The 17,994-nt window shown below is 43.9% G+C and overlaps 1 protein-coding gene across 1 annotated transcript; it reads right to left on the bottom strand.

Moving 5' to 3' along the window:
• Positions 1–11,638: 11,638 nt before the first annotated feature.
• Positions 11,639–15,999, bottom strand: LOC111820177 (CMRF35-like molecule 8). The gene is given in 4 exon segments (XM_023729430.1): positions 11,639–12,893; positions 14,262–14,625; positions 14,628–14,711; positions 15,883–15,999. Coding segments are annotated over 4 exon segments (798 nt in total). The 3' UTR covers positions 11,639–12,660.
• Between the last annotated feature and the right edge of the window lie 1,995 nt (positions 16,000–17,994).

Here is a 17,994-nt window from a genome sequence, read left to right as displayed (position 1 = left end):
TGAAGCTCTATGAAATTTCTAGGGGTCCAGTGATGTGAGACATGCCAAGATATTCCTTCTAAAGTGAAGGATAAGTTATTGCATCTGGCCGTTCCCACAACTAAAAAGGAGGCACAATGCCTAGAGGGCATCTTTGGATTTTGGAGGCAACATGTTCCTTATTTGGGTGTGCTACTCTGGCCTATTTATCAAGTAATTTGAAAAGTTGCTAGTTTTGAGAGGGGCCCAGAACAAGACAGTGACCTGCAACAGGTGCAGGCTGCCGTGAAACCTCTCTCCCACTTGGGCCATATGATTTGGTGGATCTAATGGTGCTTGAAGTGTCGGTGGCAGATAGCAATGCTGTTTAGAGTCTTTGGCAGGCCCCTATTGGTGAATCACAGTGCAGACCCTTAGGATTTTGGAGCAAAGTCATTCCATCCTCTGCAGATAACTACTCTCCTTTTGAGAAACAGCTTTTTGCTTGTAACTGGGCCTTAGTAGAGACTGAACACTTAACCATGGGCCACCAAGTCACCATACGGCCTGAGCTGCCCATCATGAACTGGGTGTTGTCTGACCCACAGAATCATAAAGTTGGATGTGCACAGCGGCACTCCATCATTAAGTGGAAATGGTATATTTGAGACTGGGCTTGAGCAGAGCCTGGAGGCACAAATAAGTCACATGAGGAAGTGGCCCAAATGTCCATGGTCTCCACTCCTGTCACATTACCTGCCCTCTCCCAGTCTACTCCTATGACCTCCTGGGGAGTCCCTTAGGGTCAGTTGACTGATAAACAGAAAACTCGTACCTGGTTTACGGATGGTTCTGCTCGATATGCAGGCGCCACTCGAAAGTGGACAGCAGCAGTGCTACAGCCCCTTTCTAGGATCTCCCTGAAGGACAGTGGTGAAGGGAAATCCTCCCAATGGGCAGAGCTTCAACCAGTGCACCTGCTTGCTCACTTTTCTTGGAAGGACAAATGGCCAGATGTGCAACTGTATACTGATTCATGTGCTGTGGCCAATGGTTTGTCTAGATGGTCAGGGACTTGGAAGGAATATGATTGGAATATGATGACAAGAAGATATGGGGAAGAGGCATGTGAATAGACCTCTCTGAATGGGCCAAAGAAGTGAAGATATTTGTGTCTCATGTGAATGCTCACCAAAGGTTGACCTCGGCAGAGAAGAGTTTTAACAGTCAAGTGGATAGGACGATGTGTTCTCTGGATACCAGTCAGCCTCTTTCTCCAGCAACTCCTGTCATTGCCCAATGGGCTCATGAACAAAGTGGCCATGGTAGCAGTGATGGAAATTATGCTTGGGCTCAGCAACACAGACTTCCAGTCACCAAGGCTGACTTGACTATAGCCACTGCTCAGTGCCCAGTCTGCCAGCAGCAGAGACCAACACTGAGTTGTGGATATGGCACCATTCCTAGGGGTGATGAGCCAGCAACCTCGTGGCAGGTTGATTACATTGGACCACTTCCATAATGGAAACGGCAGCATCTTGTTCTTACTGGGTGTCTTAGTTAACTAGTGCTGCTATAACAGAAATACCACAAGTGGATGGCTTTAACAAAGAGAAATTTCTTTTCTCACAGTCTAGGAGGTTGGAAGTCCAAATTCAAGGTGCCAGCACCAGGGGACGTCTTTCTCTCTTTGTCGTCTCTGGGGGAAGGTCCTTGTCATCAATCTTCCTCTGGTCTAGGAGCTTCTTAGTGCAGGGACCTCAGGTCCAAAGGACGCACTGTTCTCCTGACTCTTGTTTCTTGGTGACATGAGGTCCCCGTGCCTCTCTGCTCGCATCTCTGTTTTATATATCAAAAAAAGATCAACTCAAGATACAACCTAATCTTGTAGATTAGTCCTGCCTCATTAACATAACTGCTTCTAATCCTGCCTCATTAACCTCATAGAGGTAGGATTTACAACACATAGGAAAATCACATCAGATTCCAAGATGGTGGACAATCACACAGTATTGGGATTCATGACCTAGTCAAGTTGACATATATTTTTGGAGGATACAATTCAATCCATAATGCTAGGATAGGCCCTTAGTCTGGATATGGATTTGTCTTCCCTGCATGCAATGCTTCTGCCAAAACTACCATCCGTGGACTTACAGAATGCCTTATCCACCATCATGGTATCCCACACAGCATTGCCTTGGATCAAGGAACTCACTTCACAGCAAATGAAGTGCAGCAATGGGGCTACGCTCATGGAATTCACTGATCTTACCATGTTTCCCATCATCATCCTGAAGCAGCTGGCTTGATAGAACAATAGAATGGCCTTCTAAAAACACAATTACAGTGCCAGCTAGGTGGCAATAAGTTGCAAGATTGGGGCAATGTTCTCCAGGAGGCTGTGAATGCTCTAAACCAGTGCCCAATATGTTGTTGCTGTTGTTGTTGTGAGGTGCCGTTGAGTCAGTTCCAACTCATAGCGACCCTATGTACCACAGAGCAAAACACTGCCCTGTCCCGCGCCATGCTCACAATCGTTGTTATGCTTGAGCCCATTGTTGCAGCCACTGTGTCAATCCATCTCATTGAGGGTCTTTCTCTTTTTTGCTGACCTGATACTTTACCAAGCATGACGTCCTTCTCCAGGGACTGATTCCTCCTGAAAACATGTCCAAAGTATGTAAGATGTAGTCTTGCCATCCTTCCTTCTAAGGAGCATTCTAGTTGTACTTCTTCCAAGACAGATTTGTTTGTTCTTTTGGCAGTCCATGGTATATTCAATATTCCTTGCCAACCCACAATTCAAAGGTGTCAGTTCTTCTTTGGTCTTCCTTATTCATTGTCTAGCTTTTGCATGCATATGAGGCGATTGCAAATACCAAGGCTTGAGTGAGGCACACCTTAGTATTCAAGATGACATCTTGCTTTTCAACACTTTAAAGAAGTCTTTTGCAGCAGATTTGCCCAATGCAATGCGTTGCTTGATTTCTTGACTGCTGCTTCCATGGGTGTTGATTGTGGATCTAAGTAAAATGAAATCCTTGACAACTTCAATCTTTTCTCCGTTTATCATGATGTTGCTTATTGGTCCAGTTGTGAGGATTTTTGTTTTCTTTATGTTGAGGTGTAATCCGTACTGAAGGCTGTGGTCGTTGATCTTCATCAGTAAGTGCTTCAAGTCCTCTTCACTTTCAGCAAGCAAGGTTGTGTCATCTGCATATCACAGGTTGTTAATGAGTCTTCCTCCAATCCTGATGCTCCTTTCTTCTTCATATAGTCCAGCTTCTTGGATTATTTGTTCAGCATACAGATTGAATAGGTATGGTGAAAGGATGCAACCCTAACCCACACCTTTCCTGACTTTGAACCACACACTATCCCCTTATTCTGTCCAACAGCTGACTCTTGATCTGTATACAAGTTCCTCATAAGCACAATTAAGTATTCAGGAATTCCTATTGTTCACGATGTTATCCATAATTTGTGATGGTCCACACAATAGAATGCCTTTGCATAGTCAATAAACCACAGGTAAACATCTTTCTGGTATTCTCTGCTTTCAGCCAGGAACCATCTGACATCAGCAATGATATCCCTAGTTCCATGTCCTCTTCTGAATCCAGCCTGAATTTCTGGCAGTTCCCTGTTGATGTAGTGCTGCAGCCACTTTTGAATGATCTTCAGCATAATTTTACTTGCGTGTGATATTAATGATATTGTTCGATAACTTCCACATTCGGTTGGATCACTTTCTTGGGAATAGGCATAAATATGGATCTCTTCCAGTCGGTTGGCCAGGTAGCTGTCTTCCAAATTTCTTGACACAGATGAGTGAGCACTTCCAGTGCTGCATCCGTTTGTTGAAACATCTCACTTGATATTCGGTCCATTCCTGGAACCTTGTTTTTTGCCAATGACTTCAGTGCAGCTTGGACTTCTTCCTTCAGTACCATTGGTTCCTGATCATATGCTGCCTCTTGAAATGATTGAATGTCGACCAATTCTTTTTGGTATAATGACTCTGTGTATTCCTTCCATCTTCTTTTGATGCTTCCTGCATCTTTTAATATTTTCCCCATAGAATCCTTCACTACTGCAACTCAAGGCTTGAATTTTTTCTTCAATTCTTTCAGCTTGAGGAATGTCGAGCGTGTTCTTCCCTTTCGGTTTTCTATCTCCAGGTCTTCGTGCATGTCATTATAATACTTTACTTTGTCTTCTCAAGCCACCCTTTGAAATCTGTTCAGCTCTTTTACTTCATCATTTCTTCCTTTTGCTTTAGCTACTCGGCATTCAAGAGCAAGTTTCAGAGTCTCTTCTGACATCCACTTTGGTCTTTTTTTTCTTTCCTGTCTTTTTAATGACCTCTTGCTTTCTTCATGTATGATGTCCTTGATGTTATTCCACAACTGTCTAGTCTTTGGTCATTAGTGTTCAATGTGTCAAATCTATTCTTGAGATGGTCTCTAAATTCAGGTGGGATATACTCAAGATACTTTGGCTCTCATGGACTTGTTCTAATTTTCTTCAGTTTCAGCTTGAACTTGCATATGAGCAATTGATGGCCTGTTCTGCAGTCAGCCCCTGGCCTTGCTCTAACTGATGATATTGAGCTTTTCCATCGTCTCTTTCCACAGATGTAGTCAATTTGATTCCTGTGTATTCCATCTTGTGAGGTCCATGTGTATAGTCGCCCTTTATGTTGTTGAGAAAAGGTATTTGCAATGAAGAAGTCATTGGTCTTGCAAAGTTCTATCATGTGATCTCCGGCATCATTTCTATCACCAAGGCCATATTTTCCAACTACCGGGTCCTTCTTCCTAATCTGTCTGAGTCTGGAACCTCAGTTGAAACCAGTCTGCCATGGGTGACCCTGCTGGTATCTGAATACCCCTGGCATAGCTTCCAGTATCACAGCAACACGCAAACCCCTGCAGAACGACAAAGTGACAGACATGTGGGGGCATCCAACATATGGTGCTATTTCTCCCATAGCCAGGTTTCATGGGCCCAGGAATCAAGGGGTGGAAATGGGAGTGGCACTACTCACTATTACCCTTAGAGACCCACTGGCAAAATTTTTGCCCCCTGTCCCTGCAACCCTATACTCTGTGGTTCTGGAAGTCTTAGTTTCAAAGCAAGGAATGCTCCCACCAGGGGACAGAACACTGATTCCACTGAACTTGAAGTTAAGAATACCACCGGCCACTTTGGGCTCCTCATGCCTCTGGATCAACAGACAAAGAAGGAAGTTACTACACTGGCTGGTGTGATTGATCCTGATTACCAGGGGAAATAGGATTGATATTACATAATGAGACTTAAAACTATGTCTGGACCCCTTAGGGCATCTCTTAATACTACCGTGCCCAGTGGTTAAAGTCAGTGTAAAACTACAGCAACCCAATTTCAACATGACTACTTATAGCCCAGACCCTTCACGAGTGACAGTTTGAATCACCCCACCAAGCAAAGAACCACGACCAGCTGAGATGCTTGCTGAGGCAAAGGGAACGTGGAATAGGAGGTGGAAGAAGGTGGTTCTAAATACAAGCTACAACCACATCACCAGTTGCAGACATGAGGATAGTAAGTGTTTTGAGTATTTCTTTCTTGTTTTGTTATATGTGTATGTGTGCATACACGTCTTAGTTATCTAGTGCTGCTATAACAGAAATACCACAAGTGGATGGCTTTAGCAAAGAGAAGTTTATTCTCTCACAGTCTAGGAGGCTAGAAGTCCCAATCCAGTGTGCCAGCTCCAGGAGAAGGCTTTATCTCTCTGTCTGCTCTGGGGGAAGAACCTTGTTATCAATCTGCGCCTGGTCTAGGAGCCAGACCAGCCCAGGGACCCCGGGTCCAAAGGACACACTCGCTCTTGGCTCTTCTTTCTTCGTGGTAGGAAGTCCCTTTCCTCTCTGCTTGATTCTCTCTTTTAAGTCTCAAAAAAAATTGACTCAACAGACAATCTAATCCTGTAGATTGAGTTCTGCCTCATTAATATGACTGCCTCTAATCCTGCCTTATTAACATCATACAGGTAAGACTTACAACACCTAGGAAAATCCTATCAGAGCACAAAATGGTGGACAACCACATAATACCAGGAATCATGAACTAGCCAAGTTAACACACATTTTTGTGGATGCAATTAAATCCATAACTATATATTATATATATATATACATATATGTGTAATATTTTTGTTTTCTTCCCTCCCTTATTCCACTACTTATTATAAAATATAAAATTATAAAATATAAGAAGTAAACGGAAATATAAGATGTAAAAGAAAATAGAAAAATAGAGAACATGCCTCAAGTCAATTTATGAGGCCAAAATAACAGTGATGCAAAGCCAGACAAGTACATAGGACAAAGGAAAATTATAAACCAAATTCACTCATGAAGTACTGGCAACAATTCTAAATGAAACATTAGCAAAATGAATGCAGCAATAAATAAAACAGAGAATACATTATGAGTAGGTCTGGTTTATTCCAGAATGTTATTTTATTTCAGTATTATAATTTTATATTATTCATTATATTAACAGCATCAGGGGAAAAATCATATAACTATGTAAAAAAATGCATAAAAAGCACTATCTAAAATCCATAACTTTTCAAGATAAACTAGGAATAGAAAGGTATCTACAAGCAAAGCTTTCACGAACATGACAGTCAATTGTGCAACATTAAAAATCTTCCCCTTCAAATAGGGAAGAGGACAAGGATGCTGGTTAATCACCAGTTTGATTTAACTCTGGATTTCAGTCTCAGTCTTCAGAGTGCAACGAGGAAATGAAATAAAAGATATGAGAAATGGAAAGGAAAAAGCAAAACTCTAAATAGTTGTAGACCAACTGATTTTCTGCATGTTCAACTGAAAATAATTGCTAAGATTTTATCAAGGTTACTGTATATAAGATCAGCATACAAAGATCAATTGGGTATCTACACACTTGCCAAGAATAGCTTGAAGATGCAATGAAAAATCATTAAAAATAGCAATAAAAAGATATCCAGATTTAAATCTAATTTATATCTAATATGTGAACACGTTTAATGAGAAAATAATATAACCTTTTTTAAAATTGTGCATTAGGTGAAAGCTTACAGAACAAATTAGTTTCCCATTTGATAATTTGTACTTAAAGTGTTTCATGGCCTTGGTTTCATTCCCAGTAATGTGTCAGCACTTTCCCCATTTCTACCCTGGGTTCCTCGTTTCCTTTCGTCCTGATTTTCTACCCCTTCTTCCTGCCTTCTCATCTTTGCTTTTGGGCAGATATTGCCCTTTTGATCTCTTATAATTGATTGTTCTAAGAAGTATGTTGCTCTTGGGTATTATTGTTTATCTTACATGCTTGTCTATTTTGTGGCTGGGAGGTGGTCTCTGGGAATGGCTTCAGTTCCAGGTCAGAAGGGTGTCTTAAGTCCTTAGTCTTGGGGGTTCCTCCAGTCTCTGTCAGATCAGTAAGTATGGTCTTTTTTGTAAATTTGATTTTTTATTCTACATTTCTCTCCCTTTCTGTCTAGGACCCTCTGTTGTGATCCCAGTTAGAGCTGTTGGCTGTGGAAGCCGTGGTTCATGTGGTCCATCAGTCCTTTGGACTAATTGCTCCCTTGACTCTTTGGTTTTCTTCAATCTCCTTTGCTCTGGGTGGGAAAAGACCAATAGTTGTATCTTAGATGGCCGCTTTCAAGCTTTTCAGACCCCAGACTCTACTTACCAAAGTAGAATGCAAATCATTGTCTTTATGAACTATGTTGTGCCAGTTGACATAGATGTCCCATGAGTCTACGATCCTTTGTCTTTTAGCCTAGGAACTTCATCCCGCAAGGTGTTTGGTTATGTCTAAGAGGTTTCCTTGACTGTACCCATGTGCTCTATATGAACTGCACCTACAGTCATGTATGTAGAAATATCCACTGCCAAACCTGTGTCTGCCAGTGGATGTACTGCTTTACACCCTCCCACACCTTTTGGTGTCTCTATCTACCTGTTCATCCATTCATAAATTATTGTTTGTCAATACTATTGTTGCAGGATTGTCTTAGCTATGGTAGTTACCATAGTTGCCTTTTATCCTTGCCTTTTTCTAAGTGTCCTCTCTTGCCTTGGTTATGTTGTGTTGATTTCTCCCATATTATGTACTGCCTTTCTCTTCACCAATATTAACATTTGTCTTCTATCTAATTGGTAATTTTCCCTCCCTCCCTCTCCCATCCCTGGTAACCATCAAAGAATGTTATTTTCTTTCTTTTTCTTGTGTATAAACTTTATGCTGTTACTTTATAAAAGTGGTCTCATACAATATTTGTCCTTTTGTGACATGTTATGAGATGTTTCCTGGATTCATCATTATTCTTTATTGTTGCATACTATCCTGTTGTGTATAGATACCACGGTTTGCTTATCCATTCATCTGTTGGTGGGCACTTGGGTTGTTTCTATCCTTTTTGCTACTGAGAATTATGCTGTAATGAACATGGGTGTGCATATGTCTATTCATGTCACAGCTCTTATGTCTTTAAGGTATATACCTTGGAGTGGGATTGCTGGATCATATGCTATTTCTATTTCTAGCTTTTTGAGGAAGTGCCATACTGTTTTCCGTAGTGGTTTTACCATTTTATATTCCAACCAACAGTGTACAAGAGTTCCAATCTCCACACAACCCCACCAACATTTGTTATTTTCTGATTTTTTAAATATTATTTTTATTGCTGGTAATGTTGGGGCAAGATTGTATTTCACTGTAGTTTTGATTTGCATTTCTCTAATTGCTAATGATTGCGAGCATTTCTTCATATATTTGTTAGCAGCCTAAATGTCTTCTTTGGTGAAATGTCTGTTCATACTCTTTGCCCATTTTTTAATTGGATTGTTTGTCTTTTTATAGTTGAAATATTGAAGTTTTCTATAAATTTTAGAGATTAATCCCTTGTTGGAAGTATCGTGGCCAAAATTTTTTTCCCAGACAGTAGATTCTCTTTTGACTTGATAATACAACATTATTAAAAGACATTTAAGAAGCTCAAAAATAACTCTAATCACATACTATGTTCATAGATAGGAAAATTCATTATTATAAAGATGAATTTGATATAGTTACATTAAAAATCTCTAAAGTTTTTCTTTTTTCTTTTTTAGAAACTTGACTGGCTAATTCTAAATTTTTGTGAAAGAGGAAAGAGCCCATATTTGCAAAGACATGACTGATATAAAAGAACAATATGTGGTGACATGACATACCAGGTATCAAGGCTTTTTAATAAATCTATAGTTATTAAAACAAGTTTGCATTGGTTCAGGAATAAGGAAATAGACAAACGAAAGAGAATAGAGAACTCAGAAAAAGATCCACAGAAACATAGAAGTCAATATCTGTCAGAAGTCACAAAGCAGACCATAGGGGAAAGAGGGAGTTGTCAGTAACTGTGGACAATGCGTATCTACACGGAGAAAGGAAGATGGATTCCTATCTCAGGTTAGGCTCACACACACACACACAACAGTAAAAGTGACGCTCTCTTTCTTAATCTGTAAGGTGGGCAAACAGGTGTTGAAGAATATTCTTTGTTAAAGGTATACTTATTTACCAGATATATTACTTTATATGCTTGACATACTGCATGAAAAAAGTTTCAAAAAAGATTACAGAGTTTTCTGATAGAAACCTGTACGGCACCACAGGACTTATTGCTGAGATCATTTTGATTCCACCTGAGGGTCTGGATCTGTGGACAGGGTATCCTGGGCACCAGGGTTACTGGTTCTCATAGTTAGGCTGACCTCATCTTCCCCTAGGGCCCCCTGAGGCCTGTTCACCCAGAGGACAGCACTGAGCATGCTCAAGAAGAAGGGCACCTTCAGGAAGACCGAAGTAGGAAGTGGATGCTGCTGAGCAGGGACCTGTGGGGGACACAGTGACAGACAATGAGCTCCTTCTTCGAGGGGAAGCACTGGAGCCTCCTCTTCCCCTTGTCCATGAGCCTAGATCCTGTGTCCACAATAATCCACACCAGGACCAACCCTGGACAGGTCCGAGGACAGGACAGCCCCACTGGAAGGAATGCCATTCCACCCCTTAACTTAGGCCTGGGGACATGAGGAGGGGCCCGGCTGTGGGGATGATGTGAGGGGAGACCCAGGGATCCAGGTGAGACCTGAATATGTGCCACTGTACCCCAATATCTGAGTGCCCCTACACTTACTAGGACATAAACAATTAGGTGTGGAATTGCACCACCCAGGGACTTTTTATATACAAGCAAATAGATATATACATTATTTTCCTCCTTTTTTCACACAAAGGCAGGTATAGTATACATACAAGTAGTCCCCGACCTACGACATATTTGAGTTGCAACAACCACACTGTTGACCGTCTTTTTTTGTACATCTTATTGTTAATAATATATATGTATTAAAATATACCTGTAAGTTTATATGTAATGTTTCCAACCCCTAAAGACAAGTAACGATCGGATTTATAAAGATACTGATAATAAAAGGCAATAACAATGAAAACTAAAAAAAAAAAAAAAAGGTTTATTTGACTTAATCAGAATCGACAAATGACGGGGTCGTTGGAACAGAACATGTCATAAGTCCAGGACTACTTGTATTCTGGTGTTACATCATAACAACACATCCTGGAGATCTCCCACATCAGTGGAAATAAAGAAGTCCCTTGCTCTTTTTCACAGCTGTGTATTATTCCGTTGCATGGATTGTGCCATAAATTTTTAAACTATTCTTTCTTAAAAATTTCCACCTATCTTTCGTGATAGCAAACACTGTTGCAGTAAGAAACCTTGTCCCCTCACCATTTTATACTTGGATAAGCAGTAGTGATTTACTGTGAAGATAATGAAGCTAGAAGTCCCTGAGTAGTACAAACAGCTGGTGATGGGGCTACTAACCTAAAGGTTGGCAGTTTGAACCCACCATGCAGCACCATGAAGAAAGTCCTGGCAGTCTGCTTCCATGAAGATTGCAGCCAAGAAAACTCTATGGAGCAGTTCTACTCTGTAACACATGGGGTCTCCATGAGTGAGAATTGATTTAGCAGTAACAGCTTTGGGTTTTTTTAATAAAGATTAAGCTTCGGGGACTTCACGTGCTTGGGCCTCTTCTTTTTTTTTTTTTTTTTATTGTACTTCAGGTGAAGGCTTACAGAACAAATAGCTTCTCATGAAACAGTAGTACACATATTGTTTTATGACATTGGTTAACAACCCCACAACATGTCAACCCTCTAACTTCTCAACCTTTTTTTTTGGTGAAAATACACATAGCCAAAGATACACCATTACAAAAATTTCTACATGCACAGTTCAGTGACATTGACTACGCTCTTCCAGTTGTGCTGTTATTCTCACTTAAGATGAAGGCTTACAGAACAAAATAGTTTCTCATTTAACAGTTACTACAAATGTTGCCCTATGACAATGGTTAACAATCTCACAGCACATCAACAATATCCTTACCCAACCCTGGGTTCCCTATCACCAGCTTCCTTGTCCCCTTCTGCCTTCTGGCCCTTGTCACTGGACTCCTGTACCTCATTAGTCTCATTTGGTTTTACAGGGCTGTCCACTCCCAGGCTGAACAGTGAACCTCGGAGATAACTTCACCACTGAGCTAAAAGGGCGTGTGGGGGCCATACTCTCGGGGTTTCTCCAGTCTCCTTTAGGCCAGTAAATCTGGTCTTTTTTTTTGTGTTAGGATTGGGCTTCTTCTTTCATACCTAAATTTGTATTAATTATTTTCTAATCTTTTTATTAAAGATGCCCCCCTAAATTGTACAGGCTTCAGGCCCCATAAAACCTAGCTTTTCCTGTGTGTGAATATCTGCAGGGTCAATGTCTGGAAGTGGCGTGTTTGGGGCCTGACTTTCACCATGTCTGATGTTAAGACTGTACCTCCTGGTTGGCAGGAAGCCTAGGGAAGGGCTTCAGCATCCGTGGGTCCCAGAAATGGTTGATAACCACTGGCATTTTTAGAGGAAGAGAGTCTACAGATTTTTTCAGATTCTCCCTGGGGTTGGTGACCCCAAAAAGGTTAAGAGCCACTTGTTTAGAGAAAAGCCCCCGGGTGGTGCGAACAGTTAAGTGCTCAACTATTTACTGGCTGAAAGGTTGGAAGTTCGAACCCACCCAGGGGCACCTCAGAAGACAGGCCTGGTGATCTGATTCTGAAGGTTCACAGCTCTACTCTGCACACGTGGGGTCGCCATTAGTAGGTATGAACTCAATGGCAACTAAGACCAACAACGGTTTAGAGGGAAGAATCCAAGACTTTGGAGTCACATAAACCTGAGTTGGAAGCCCAGCCCTGCCTCTTGGAGCTGTGCACCTGGGCAAATCGCTCAGCCTCTCTGAGCCTCGGTTTACTCATCTGTAAAATGAGGATAATAACTCTGCAGGTGGCAGTGAGGAGCAAATGAGAACACTCATGTAACACGCCTAGCATGGGCCAGGTAGGATGTCATCACCTCTCACTAAATGTAATTCCTTCCACCCCAATTCAAACTTCTCCCTGGCCTGAGCCCTCTCTGGAAGTCCAGTGCAGGTCCAGTGTGGCCTCAGCTACACAAGCTGGAATACAGAGCCTGGGGCGTCCAACCTGGCCTGGGACAGAGGGAGCTGAGAGATTCCAACTGCAGGGATGTGAGTGCCACCCTCATCTAGGCCATGTTTGGATGACCATCGACCATCGGGGAGGCAGCCCAGACCGAGAAGGCCCACCTCCAGGTCATGGGAACTGGGGCACCTTGCCTTAGGCTCTGGCTCTGTTTGGAGTTCTCCTGGCTGCTCGTGCTGTGGGTGGCACCCGCTGTGGTCAGTGTGGTGGACAGCACAGGTGGACCTTCGGTTGTGGTTGTGGAAGTCGTGGTACTTGTAGGTGTGCTTGATGTTGCTGCTGGTGGTAAAAACACACGTCAGACCCAGGACCTCTCCTCTGACCCTCCCCGCCGCTCACCACCTTTGTGGCTTGATTTCACACAGCATGCTCACATTGGAAGGGGCAGGAGAGAGGAGCCTGGGGCCAAAGTCTCCCCAGGGCCCCCTGGGCCAAGGGAGCATTTCCAAGCAGGACACAGGAAGCCCACAGTCCTGATTCCATACTGCTGACGCAGGTGAGGCAGTGCTGAGAACTCTAACTTCTCTCCCACCCCCGTCTCGTCCCCTCCGAGCACAGCACACAGTGGCCAGAGTCGTGCGTCTGGGCTGTACATCTGGCATATCAAGGGTTAACGTCCCCACTGAGCCCAGCTCCTGCCCTGTCTGGCCCTGCCTGCCCCTCTGCTTAGCTCTCAACCATCCCCCACATGCTCTGAGTTTCTGGGGAGCTAACCACAGGTGGCTCTCCTCCTCTCTCTGCTTTGTAGGCTCAGCTCTCAGCACCCTTCTTTCCTCGGTCTAGACTAAGCAGAGACATCAGCTCCTCCCCCAGGAGGCCCTCCTCGACCACGTGGCAATGAATCACCCCCTGAGTCCTGACACCCCTGCTGGAGTCTGTGGTACTTTGGGTGTCCTCCTGTCTGAGGACACATTGTCTGTACTGCAATGGACCCTTTCCCAGACTCTCTGCCCTACTCGGCCACCGATGGTGTCTGAGACTCCTTTGAATGGCAGCACATGATAGAGAAGTGGCCTGGAAAATGGGGTTGCTGAATAGACTTCCCAATGGACGAGCACTTCACTGTCACAGGTGGGGATTCCAGGTTGAGGAGGGAGCCAGGGAGGTGCTGTGAAGGATACTCCACGAGGCAAATGAGCCCCAGAGGCAGCAGGGACCTGCTGAGCCTTCCCCATGGTTGTTGCAGCTGCACCAGGGCCCACACTGGGGCTGGTGGCCAGGCCCTTCACAGAGTCGGTTTGTACAAAGCCAGAGGAAAGTGGGGTTTCCCTGGGCAGCCCAGGAAGTCGAGGCTAAACTAGGTGGCCCGAGGGAAAGGGGGGGACTGGGCTTGAGGATCAGACAGCAATCAGGACACGGGTTTGACTGAGGCTGGCCCATCACTATGTCCCCTCCATAGCTTGGGCAGCTGATCTGTGTATGACCGCTGGTCCCGGAGAGAAGATGCCAGAGGCCCCATGACGACCAGGCCCAGGGACATGATGGGGAGACCTTCAGAGTGGGCCTGTCCCACACAGCTCCAGTGGGGGCAGAAGGTGCAAGGACCCCACTGTCTTGGGATCTCAAACTCAGGTCCGCCTCACTCACCCCACCCCACCTGCTTCAGTACCTCCCAGGCCCACTGAGATGGCTACAAGTCAGGGCAAGGCAGATTGCTCTTGGGACTTCTCTCTCTCTCTCCCTCTGTCTTACACACACAGATACTCACACACACACTCACAAACACACACGCACGCATAGTTCTCCTCAAGTCTCTGACCTGAGACCTGCCCCAGCCATTCTGACCTGAGCTTGTTCTGGCAGCCCTGGTGCTGCTGTGGGGCAGGGGCTCACCTGGGGACACAGACACCACCGCCTGGAAGGCAGGATCAAACGGATATGCTCCATCTTTGAGCCATTTTAGAGCAATCCCGCACCAGTATGTGCCTTCATCCTCCACTGTGAGGTTCCTCATGGTCACTATGAAGCTAAGCAGGGCAGGATGGTCCCTGATGGACATCCGCCCTTCATCTTCTTGCTTTTTGACCCTCTGTTCTCCACAATCTTGACACATGGCCTAATAATCAGTCGTCTGCACCAGTATTTGTCATTTTCCTAGACTCTCTCCTCATACTGACACTGCACGCTCAGAGATTCCCCCACAACGCCTGTTACGGTGCTGGGGCCACTCAGCGTCACGCATCCTGGAAAACAAGCCGAGTCCACGCTCCGCACCAGGACAGGCCTGGGTCAGCAGTGCCCCGGGGGTTAGGCTTTCTGATGCTTCTTCCCCCCACTCTATATCAGCCCCTCCTCAACACATTTTGAGTGTCCACCTCTGGCACTCTTCCAACACCAAGATTTTGATCACAGTAGCCCCTTCCTCCAGACCCATCTCCTTTCCTGCTGCCCCTTCCCATCTTCTTCACTCATTCCATTTCCAAACTCACCAGGACTATAAGAAGTCCCTCCTCTAAGCACCCTGCTCTCACCAGAAAGGCCACCCCAGATCTGACAACCACCCCTAGCATTTCACAGCCCACACACCAATCTGCTCCCAGCAAGGGATAGAAACCTGGGCACAGGCAGGGCTGCCAAATCCATTTCACAAAAATGCTGGACACACTTGATAAAACTTGGGACCAAAAAGGATCCATAAGCACAAAAAATTTAAATGAACTTGTCATAGTTCCCAAAGCTGTAGAGCCCTGGAAGGTTGTATCACTCCTAATAGAGATAAAGATGCAGGCTGGAGAGCGCCAATATCCTGTGCAAGAATGAGCAGTGAGAGAGCACGAAACAAAAACGATTCACACACACGGAAGTTTTACTGCTGACAATCTTTATCTCATCCTGCGTCTTACTTAGTTTGCCCAGCTCTTGTAGACTTAATTGTCAAGAGCGCTCATTTTTTCCTTCCTAGATTTATGTCTGCCTTTTTCCCCAGTAGCTCTCAGATACCAAGCACAGACAGTAAGGTTATATGTGTGAAGCTGATGCTGGCCACCCAGGTAGAGGACACTAGCCCTGCCCTGAGCTGAGGGGCCGGTGCCCCTGGCAGCTGTGAGTGCCGCTCCCCACTGCCCTTATGATTCTGTGATCACGTGGCTTGTTCTCTTCTCCAGAGGTAGAACTATTTCATTTCACTTGCTTCTTCAGGTCCTTAAATCCCTTCACTTGCAGACTTTGGCACCACTTGAATGTCAGCTCCAGGAGGGTGGGGCCTTGTCCTCGTTATATCTTCAATGCCTAGAAGTGCTGGCACACAGAGGCCCTCAATAAATACTTCACCGTGAGGTTCCTGCCTCATCCGGGGCTTCTCCAACAGTGTTGGGTGCCTCTTGTAACACGGAGGCTCCATACTCTCCTCGACTGCTGTCCGAAGCTGCCCACAGGCTCCCATCAGTCCCCCTCCTGGGGGCCCTGGACAGCCTCTTCTGGCCAGGATGTCCAGATGCTCGCAGGAGGGGTACAGATAAGGCCTTCCAAGCCCTGAGTTGGGTGTGACCTTTACAGAGAGTCTGGGTAGTGCGTGCCAAGGTGATGTTCAAAGGTACACCCTGACTTCAGCATGAGAAGAATCTGGGTTTATGTCTTGGCTCTGTTACATATCAGCTGTGTGTTCAGGGGCAATTTACTTACCCTCTGTGGGCTTTAGATGCCTCATCTGTAAAGTGATGAAGATTGTGCCCATCTCACGTGGCTTTTGGGGGTGTTAAATGAGATAATGGACGTAAAATGCCTGCCAAATAATATTAGGTTAAACCGTATGAAATTGCTGATGTTTAATTGTTTTTGAATCCAAAAATCGGGAATGTCACATGATATAATGTAACAAAAGTGGATTACCCTCTGAGTAGCCAAAAGAAAAAAAGAGAGAGGAAACACAAACACATAAAATTAGAAATGAAAGAGAAAATAACCACAAATACAGAGAAAATCAAAGGAATCAAGACAGTACATTGCAGAAATTCTCCGCAAATACATTTACAAACTTGGTTTTATGTATGGGTTTCTAGAATAACAGAATTCCTAAAATTGACCTACATTAAGTGTTTACTAAATAAATGTCAGTCCCAGCACTCCTTCACCCAGGATGCTGTTCCTGGTCACAACTCTGTTCCCTACGTCTCCTTGGGTGTAATTGTCATCTTTCTTTGCCAGGTTTTGGCTCCTCTGCCTGAACTGGGTGACCCACTGTTCCTGCCCACAGCTTCCTGTCTGCTCTTCTGTCTCAAGGGTCTGACTTCTCTTTGGTTGCGCTCTCTCTCTCGTGATTGACTTTTTTCAACTTACAAGCAACAAAAATAAACCCCTCTTTTGAGGACACCCTGCACCTGAAATTTTAAGGGTAAAAATATCACCAGGACTCCCAAAGGATTCTATGTCACCTGTGAGGGTGTCCTTCCTTATACTGTAGAGATAGGGAGGATGTCAGAAAAATGTCAGTATCGTCTCCCCACTTACCTGGAACAATAACACTTACTTACAAGCCTCCTAATTGGCCTTTCTGTGCTCTCTCTCACTTGCTCTTACCAAATCTCCTCCCCAATCTCGCTGAACCTAAACACGGGAGACTGGAGGCCATTCTTGGGCTAGGACTTTCACTATTTCTGTAACTCCTCTGTGGGATGCTCCTCTGGTGTCTTAATGTTGTTAGGATCCCAAAGTCTCATCTCCCATCACTCAGCAAGAAAACTGGAAGGTAAACAAGCTAATCGTTCAACTCAAGAAGTTGGCAAGGACACCCAGCAGAGAAGGGAAGAAAGGGTAAATCTAGTGCAGACACTGGTGAATTAGGAAACATGAAAACAGTGGAATTAATGCATATATTGAAAACTAACTTTTCTTTGGGTAGGAGCAAAGGATAATACAGACAGACCAGTGGGTAGCCAAGTTAAAAAAGACAAAAAATGAAGAAGACACAAATACACAATTCAAAAGAAAAATAACCAGGGTAAGTTGTAAGACTTTACAAATAAGTTTGTAACCTTGGATGAAACTGATGATTTTCCAGGAAAATATGAATTAACAAAATTGGCCCAGAATATATATATGTATATATATATATATATTTTATGTAGACCAAATAAAGATGAACAGTATCAAGAAATTCTCCTCTAAAAAGCGGCAAACTCAGGCAGTTTCACAAATTAATTATTTTAAACTGTCAAGGAACAATCCCAACTTATTCATACATTTGCAGAGACTATAGAAATCGAGGAATTTTCTTAGTTCTTTTCATAATATCCGCATAAAATATGGAGACTAAAGTCTGGCCAAATCTCTTAATAGTTCACAGGAGAAAAAAAAAATCATTTCTATAGATACTGAGAAGGCACCCAACACCTGTTCCTGGTGTTTTAAAAACCCTTCATAAATAGACGTGAATGGACAC

Source organism: Trichechus manatus, unplaced genomic scaffold (genome assembly GCF_000243295.1).
Source record: "Trichechus manatus latirostris isolate Lorelei unplaced genomic scaffold, TriManLat1.0 scaffold00028, whole genome shotgun sequence".
Lineage (NCBI taxonomy): Eukaryota > Metazoa > Chordata > Mammalia > Sirenia > Trichechidae > Trichechus > Trichechus manatus.
The sequence above is the reverse complement of the archived record's forward strand: the minus strand, read 5'-3'. Positions and strand labels throughout refer to the sequence as shown.